The following is an 8,116-nucleotide window of genomic DNA, read 5'->3' on the forward strand; positions in this document are numbered from 1 at the left end:
CGGCAGGATTCTGGCGGAGCGCGGCAGGAGGGGCCCGGCGGACGCGAGGAGGCGGGGAGCGCCGGGCCAAAGCGCCTCAGCCAGTCAGCGTGCACACCGCCTGACACCCGGCCAATCAGCGGGCGCAGAGCTCGGGGGCCCGAGCGGATAATACTAGGAAAGGGAGCGGAGGCTGGCGACTGCTGTGAGGGGCGCTGCGTCGCACGCTACTGCGTACGCCCGCCTGCCACGGGAGCTTGCGACCTGAACCTGGTCAAGGCGGCCCAACGTTCCCGCCCAGCTAGGGACAGAGGAAGACAAAAGCAGCCTCAGCGAGGTGAAGCGCCCGGGGCTGCTGAGGACAGATCAGAACTTTGCAGAGTCCGGGATGTGCGGGGCGAGGTCGCTGAGGATTTGACTCACCTTCTCCATGCCCCTTCTCCTCTACTCCTCATCCACTGGGCTCCGGGCCTCCAGCTGTCAACCCCCGATTTCGTGACAGGGTGTGGCAACCCCGATTTCTGTTTGCAAGCACAGCCAGCAGCCCAAGAGCAAGGTCCCAAGGCTGGATATCTTTTGCCTCGGCTGCTTAGCCGGGGCCTCAGAGTCTTGGTGAGTGCTGTGATGTAGCTGGGGTGTCAGAGAGGGCGAAGGGCGTGAATCACCTTTCCTATTTTAGTTGTATGTCTTGCTTTAAAGTGCAAACCGTGTCCGATGTACAAGAGAGCCCACGTGGCTTAGCTCTGCGGGGCTGAAACACTGCCCATGCTGGACGGGGGCGTTTGCAGCTCCGTGCCCAGTGTCCCTATGGGGCTCTATTGGCAGCAGAACAATTTTGGCTTTTAGTTGACTAAAACTGCGGTGTGCTGGGGTGGGGGGATTGGGGGAGGATGAGAGAACCTCTCCAAGCCCAAGAGGGGCTCCTTGTAGTGGTGCAGGAGCATGAGAGGCGTGTGGGAGTTGTAGGGTGGTACCTCGCAGGGTCCGAAGGGCCCTTGTGATCAGAAGGAAAACAGTTCTTCCATTGACATTTTTATATTCAGCATGACCATACTAGTTGGGTATGGGTAAACCTGATAAGTGGCCAAGGCCGGCCTAGTTGGACACAATACTTCTGTGTGTGGTCAGTGCGTTTACCGAGGGCCTTGTCCCCAAAGCGTGTGTAAAGCCAAAGAGGGCTGTGGTTAAAGGTCAGGCCTAAAGATTCAAGAAATGCACGTGTGGTCTGGATGTGAAAGACATGTAGAGAAGTGGGCTCCTCGAGGGGTCGGAGGCGGGCAGACCAGGAGCTCTGGGCCCAAGGCCCGGGAACGGTGCCTGACGGCAGCGGTCGGTGGGTCTCTGGTTCTTTTCCTGTCTCTCCATAGCGCAGGGGACTCAGCGTAGGCCCGGGCGAAGCGTGCTGCGCCATGGCGGTCCGGCAGCCGGTTCCCGCAGTGGACTGGGAGATCGACGTGGAGAGCCTGGGGCTGGAGGAGGACGGCCGCGAGGCGCCGCCGCCCACGCCGCCCGGGCCCAGCCCGCCGCCGGCCGACAGGGACGGCGAGGATGACGACGACGCGGAGGACGAGGACGACGACGACGCGGAGGACGAGGGCGATGGCGAGGAGGCGGGCGCGTCCCCGGGCGTGCCGGGCCGGCCGGAGCAGCAGGATACCCTGGCGCCGAGGCAGCCTCCGGCGCCGCAGGCCTCGTTGGCGCCGGCCGGGCCCCCAGAGCGCGGCGCGAACGCGGGCGGCGGCGGCGCGGAGCCGCGCAAGCTCAGTCGCACGCCCAAGTGCGCGCGCTGCCGCAACCACGGTGTGGTGTCCTGCCTCAAGGGCCACAAGCGCTTCTGCCGCTGGCGTGACTGCCAGTGTGCCAACTGTCTGCTGGTGGTAGAGCGGCAGCGCGTCATGGCCGCCCAGGTGGCGCTCCGGAGGCAGCAGGCCACCGAGGTGCGTACCTGCCGGCCCGGCTCGCCCCCGCCGGGCTGTCTGGGGACGCCGTGGGGGTCGGGAGTCGGAGGGGCGCGCTCCGCACACACCCGGGCCCGGGGACTCGAGGCTTCTGGCACTTTCTCAGAAGGATGGTGAAGACACCTCTGCCAACGCTGGCCTGCAGGGTCGGGAGGGAGGAAGCCGTGGCCATCGTTGGGGAACTTGGCAGAGAAGATTTTGTATTAAGAAGCAGGCAGAGAGGCCTTTAAAGTGGTTAGTCCCGTTCGGTACATTATGGGAAAGGTATTTTATTTCGATTTTTTATATTTTAACGTTTACTCTGATGGTGTTGGGGGGAAGAGGACAGAGGTTGATGCAGTGCACGACGTCCATTGCCGTATTACCCGTGCTGATCGCGAAAAAGAACCACTTAGCACGTAGTGCTCACGGCGCTTCCGCAGTCACGGGCCATTTAGGAGAGAGAGAGAACGTGTCCTGCCCATTTTCCAGAGGAGACCAAAAGTGACGTGGGAATTTAGAAGAAACTTTTGGCCTCGAGAACTACCTAAGAACCAGTTGACGGTTCTCTGTCGCCTCTCACCGCGGGTCTACGGCTGTGAGGAGAGCCTGAATCTTCTTTAAGAGAGAGGTTTTTCTTGAACCTGGCACTGAATGTTTCCTTGTGTCCCTGCACAAGCGCGCTCACAGGAGGGAGGCTGCGCGGGCCTGCTCGCACTCGGGGCGCGGGAGGAGTTTTGATTTTTACTTTTTGTCGAGAAGGTGCTGGGGAGTGGATCATCGTGCCCGCCGCAGGCAGTGAGTGACCCTCATGGGAAACCTCCCAAGGGCCTCGGAGAGCGCAGCGCGCTGGACGCCTGAGGTGCCCCGACCCTGGGCTGGGGCGCGGCCCCCTCTCGTGTACCCGCGTGTGTTGCACCGAGGGCTCTGAGTTCCCTCGCGCTCCCTGCGACCTGCTGGGCGGGACGCGGGTGTAGAAGGGCCCAGAATTCCACCGACCGGGCGGTGACAGAGCGTGCGCCCGTCTCCTGCGGACTCTGAAGGTTTTGTTCGCCTTCAGGCGTCCCAGTCCCCCAGTGAAGCAATCCGGAGTTTTGGCCAGGCCCGAAAACTTCTGAGTTTTCTCCGTCAACCCCCTGTTCCCGGTCCCATCCGCCCTACTGCGGGGAGAAACCGGCCCCACATCTCTGGCCAATGTCAGGTCCCTGGCGTCTTCGGCCCCGAGTCTGGGCTCCGAGGATGCAGCGGCCCGCCGCAGCTCTCTCAGGGCCAGGCTCCTAGCATCTCATCCACTGTGGATTTCACTTCCTCCCAGGGTGGGACCCCACTTCTCGCTGCAGGCTGAGTCTGGGCCGACTCTAGCAACGCGGTCCCAGGGAAAGCCGGGGCCCTGCTCACCAGTTGGAGGCTTCGGACAGAGCTTTTAGCTCCTTGTCCTGGACTTAAGCGGTGCTGATATTAATTCCTTTAGAATTAATTTCACATGGGATGGGAAAATAAATACATTTAGAATGAGGAGAGTTGCTGATGCCTGTCCCTTGTCTCCCACGTTTTTTTCAGGGCATTATTGATTATGTTTCTTGTGTTTACAGGACAAGAAGGGGCTTTCCGGGAAACAGAATAATTTCGAGCGCAAAGCCATGTATCAGAGGCAAGTCAGGGCACCCAGTTTGCTGGCCAAAAGCATTTTAGAAGGTAAAGAAAGCAACGCAAATTATTCTTTAGCCTTTTAAGCCATGTTCTGAGTGATTCTCATTATTCAGGCACATGGCATTTCCATTTACATGTGAAGGAGCATTCTGAGGGGGAAATGCTTTTTTATTGGAAACTTTTGGAAGGATATCAGGATGTGAGAAAATGAATCTCACATACCTCCTGAGGTTTTTATCACTGATAATTTTTTCTGCTTAGTAGTTAATGGGTTAACATGGAGTGCATATGATATTTGCCCTAATGTGAGGGAGGTACAGATACACTGCCAAATGATCCCAGAGCAGATGTCCTGAAAGGAAATAAATTTTTAAAAAAGAAATCTTTAGTTGTATTTGGAGCTAAATAGAGTGAGTCAAGTGAAGAGTTTAACAGCTACCCACACCAATAAAGGCCTTTAGTCTGGGTGATCCAGCCTTTAATCCCACTCTTTTTAATTGTATTCTTTTCCTCTCTGGATTATCTACTTAAATTGCAGTTATTCCACACTTCATTTTACTGTTTTGACAGTCGAGATCATAGAATCTGGAAGAGGTTTTGAATACACAAGAGAAATGGAGGTTGAATTTGAATAGAGTGAAGTCTTCATGTGTTCACTTTCTCTAAAGCCTGGGAATACATTAATTTTTCTTAAAATATTACTGATTTTTTAAAAGCATCTCTGTTGGGGTATGGAATTTATTTATTGACATAATAAATAACATTGACTATCTTTCACCGTTTAGAGAAAAGGAAAGTTTATATTTGCTCTAATCACTGCCATTTTATGCGTCAGGTTGAAAAGCAGATTTTTTTTGGTTTGTTTTGAAGTAGACATTTGTATTCTGTCTTTTCTTATGTGGCTTCTGAATTGAGTTGTTTCTGGACAGGTTTAAAAGTTTGTTCATGTCTTACCCTGTGCTGTATACTTCTGACCTTAGAATGGCTTCTCGTGCATTCAGAATGAGTTTGGTTACAAACTGGGTAAACAGATTTATAACCATAGGGACCACACTGATAAATTGAAATTGTGCCAAAGCAACTTGAGAAGTGAGAGGACTAAGTGGAATAGAACATTCAAGTAAATAACTTCCTGGCAAAAACTTACCATAGAAGTGTACACATTAATTTTCAAATTTTATTTTATTTGCAAATGAGTATGATGGGTTTGTCACTCTGTAAACACAAATATCACAGTGGATCCTTCAAACAAATTTGATAGTGGTGAGTGCTTGGGGATGGTGAAATAAAGTATTTTATGCTGCCAGGAATTCTATTTATGTTATACTAATCTTTGTTTCTGACTTTGTCCCTATTTATAAAATGTATAATGACTTAATCTAGGTTCTAGTGATTGCTTGTTCAACCATTTTGGTATCTGGCCAACGTGATTGGTACTGGTGAAAAATGTTTTAGACCAGTTATTTTCAGTATAGCAGGGGATCCCCCCCACTTTGTTTGTTTGTACTGATAGTCAGAGGTAGGGGTAGGGGCCTGGTTAAATTGTTCACTGTAGAGTCTGTTTAACTAGTTATCAGCTCTTTTCAGTTTTCTGTGCTTTTCTGTTTCCTGAAGTCTTTCCTCTTTATCTCTTCACTAATCTGCTTTAACTTTCTCTTTTTTCCTAGTTCTCCTTGGATTATTCTACAACTGTAACAATGTGTACATAATGATCCAACTTTAGAAAATAAAAGTGACATCAGCTCTAGGTATAGATATCTTTTTTTAATAATTGAAAAAGGTGACATGGATAGTAATAAAGCATTGATTGAAGCGACATGAGCAGCCTTGTCTCTTAATGTATAGGAGCTTGGGGAGAATATTAAAATTTCAGCCAGCAAAGTATGCCTGTCAAAGTAAACAAACCTATCACAACAAAAACAACAACAATAAAAAGTTACAGTATGGATATCCTTCCCTGTGAAGGGATCTATTCTAAATTGAACCCATACTTTTGCTTTCTGTATAAAAATACTAGTGATGTGGAACTGTAAATAACTGTCCTGCTGATTTGCAGTGTTTCTGTTACCTTCTGGATTCCCAGATTTTTCCTCATCAGATGTTAATGTCTTTCATGTGCAATGCTTGCTTATTTTAGGCTACCGCCCCATTCCATCAGAGACTTATGTGGGAGGGAGTTTACCTCTACCTCCCCCAGTAAGTGACCGGATGAGGAAAAGGCGGGCCTTTGCTGATAAAGAGTTGGAGAACATTATGCTGGAGAGAGAATATAAAGAGAGGGAGATGTTGGAAGCTTCCCAAGCTGCTGCCTTATTCCTGCCCAATCGCATGGTACATGGTTCTGAGTACAACTCCTACAAAAGTGGCTACAGTCCCACGCCAGTGGAACCACCAAGCAAAGACTTCTGCAACTTTTTGCCCACCTGCCTTGACCTCACCATGCAGTATTCAGGGTCTGGGAATATGGAACTAATTTCTTCCAATGTCAGCGTGGCCACGACCTACAGGCAGTATCCCCTGTCCTCGAGATTTTTAGTTTGGCCCAAGTGTGGCCCCATTAGTGACACCCTCCTCTACCAGCAATGCCTGCTGAATGCTACCACGTCAGTTCAGGCCCTGAAGCCTGGGGCCAGCTGGGACCTGAAGGGAGTACGACTGCACGATGGACTCGGAACAGATCATGATATAATGCCACCGAAATTGGAAGGCTCTCTGGTGCCGCCTCACACTCCTGAGGGCCAGATCTCAAGAAGTGACCTTCAGGGTCACCAGGCCGTCCCCGAGAGGTCTGCGTTCTCTCCACCCCGACGGAATTTTTTGCCCGTTGTTGACACGGACTCCGTGGCAGCTCAAGGGCACGTCTTAACCAAGATCAGCAAAGAAAGCACCAGGCACCCTCTGCCACTTAAACATAATCCATTCCACTCATTATTCCAGCAAACTCTTAATGACAAATCAGGTCCCGAGTTGAAAACATCATCTGTCAAAGAGGCCTTTGAAGAGGCCCCTAAGAAACCCAGAGAGTGTTTAGTCAAGGAGAACCAGAAGTACACATTTACAATAGATAGATGTGCAAAAGACCTTTTCGTAGCCAAACAAGTTGGAACAAGACTCTCAGTGAATGAACCGCTGTCATTTTCTGTTGAGTCTATTCTTAAGAGGCCTTCGTCTGCCATCACTCATGTCTCTCAGTGAAAGGCTGCTTAAATGGGAAGCTGGATTTTCTGCAGTCTCAGAGGATTCTTACCAGTCACTAATTTTTTTTCAAAGAAAAAAGTTGAGATGCTTGTATAAAGAAATTTCTAATGTAAATGATGATGATTTTAAAAAATTCTATATATTCTTAATGCATGTACTTTCCCTTACCACATAAATATATTTAAACTTAAAGATGGATATTGCTGATGTGCAAATTGTGAAGTTTCAGGCTTTACATAGCATTTCAAAAAGCAATAAAATTGACACTGTCTTCTAAAAGACCCAGAATTTGCTGAAGTAAATAGTTTCTCTGTCTAGGTGAAAAAGCTAGTGTCCATGAAATGTGTTCTTTATTTTTCTACGATTCTGTGTATTTTCAAGTGCTCTTAATGGTTGCTGGGGGCCATAGGAGAACACTTATAATGCCTTAGTTGTGCATTTTGGAGGACATGTAAATGTAGGTATTCAAGACTGAGGCAAAAATAGCTGTAAGGAGAACATAGGGAAGATTTTTATGTTTATAGAATCTTCATTTCATGTGGTTGGACAAAGTTGAATTGAAGAGCAATCAAGTTTAATATCTCATTTATTCGACGACATGGGTTCTTGGAATGAGTCCCAGTTTCCTTCCCTGATGGGGATGTGTACGTGGGGCCTCAGGCTTCCTTTCTAGGTTGAACATTCATTCTGTGATTTTCAGGTTGCTGGGGGCCACAGAGCAGCTTCCCCAGCACATGGTTGAACCCCCTCTCAGTTCTGTGTTACTTTGCTCTTCCCTGGGGTCTGGTGACAGCAGGCAGTTAGCAGCAGGCCGAGTCACGACTCTCAGCTGGTCTGGGAGTCTCAGCTTTATGTGTCCCACATTTTCACCAGTGTCAAAGGTTATCAATGTAACTCTCTTCTGAGATAAAAACATTTACTCTTCAAACTGCTTCAGCAGACAGTTGCCGAAGCCTGCAGATGTTTATCACAGCGTAAGGGTGGCTTCTTTTTTAAGTTCATTATTACCCCCTCGTTTTGCTCAACAAAATGTTAACTGTTGTTCTATATGATTGATAAAACAAGAGTAAGACATTTATGAAGGTATGAAATTCCTCCCTGAAGATCTCACCTGTGGACCTCAAATCAAGTTCTGAGATGTTATGGTCATTTCAACACAGGAAATCACGAGCCAGATATCCCACCCACCTCTAATTTTGCCATGGAGTGAGGTTTTACTTCCAACTCTGCTCTCATTTGGGTAACAAGAACACGAGGTGGCCGTGTGGGGTGTGCCAAGACATTCGGCAGTTTTAAAGAGTTTCTTTCTTCCTCTGGAAAACATTAACAATTATTTTTAAAATGACTTTTTT

The 8,116-nt window shown here is 49.2% G+C and overlaps 1 protein-coding gene across 2 annotated transcripts; it reads left to right on the forward strand.

Annotated features, from left to right (window-relative positions):
* Positions 1 to 200: 200 nt before the first annotated feature.
* Positions 201 to 7,052, forward strand: DMRT2 (doublesex and mab-3 related transcription factor 2). 2 transcript variants are annotated; one of them, XM_032633916.1, is made up of 5 exons: positions 201 to 591; positions 1,347 to 1,916; positions 3,509 to 3,611; positions 5,234 to 5,314; positions 5,704 to 7,052. In XM_032633916.1, exons 2-4 carry the CDS (start codon positions 1,389 to 1,391, stop codon positions 5,287 to 5,289), a joined length of 687 nt encoding a protein of 228 aa, XP_032489807.1. In that variant the 5' UTR covers positions 201 to 591; positions 1,347 to 1,388; the 3' UTR covers positions 5,290 to 5,314; positions 5,704 to 7,052. The 2 variants fall into 2 exon arrangements, with proteins under 2 accessions (XP_032489807.1, XP_032489806.1); XM_032633915.1 differs by lacking the exon at positions 5,234 to 5,314.
* The last annotated feature ends 1,064 nt before the right edge of the window (positions 7,053 to 8,116 follow it).

Source organism: Phocoena sinus, chromosome 6, assembly GCF_008692025.1.
Source record: "Phocoena sinus isolate mPhoSin1 chromosome 6, mPhoSin1.pri, whole genome shotgun sequence".
Classification (NCBI taxonomy): Eukaryota; Metazoa; Chordata; class Mammalia; order Artiodactyla; family Phocoenidae; genus Phocoena; species Phocoena sinus.

Excerpts from the sequence above, each read along its gene's own strand:
- DMRT2 (XM_032633915.1), top strand. The coding sequence starts at position 1,389 with ATGGCGGTCCGGCAGCCGGTTCCCGCAGTGGACTGGGAGATCGACGTG. Across the intron at positions 1,917-3,508 it reads GGAGGCAGCAGGCCACCGAG|GACAAGAAGGGGCTTTCCGG; the intron begins GTGCGTACCTGC and ends TTGTGTTTACAG. Across the intron at positions 3,612-5,703 it reads GGCCAAAAGCATTTTAGAAG|GCTACCGCCCCATTCCATCA; the intron begins GTAAAGAAAGCA and ends TGCTTATTTTAG.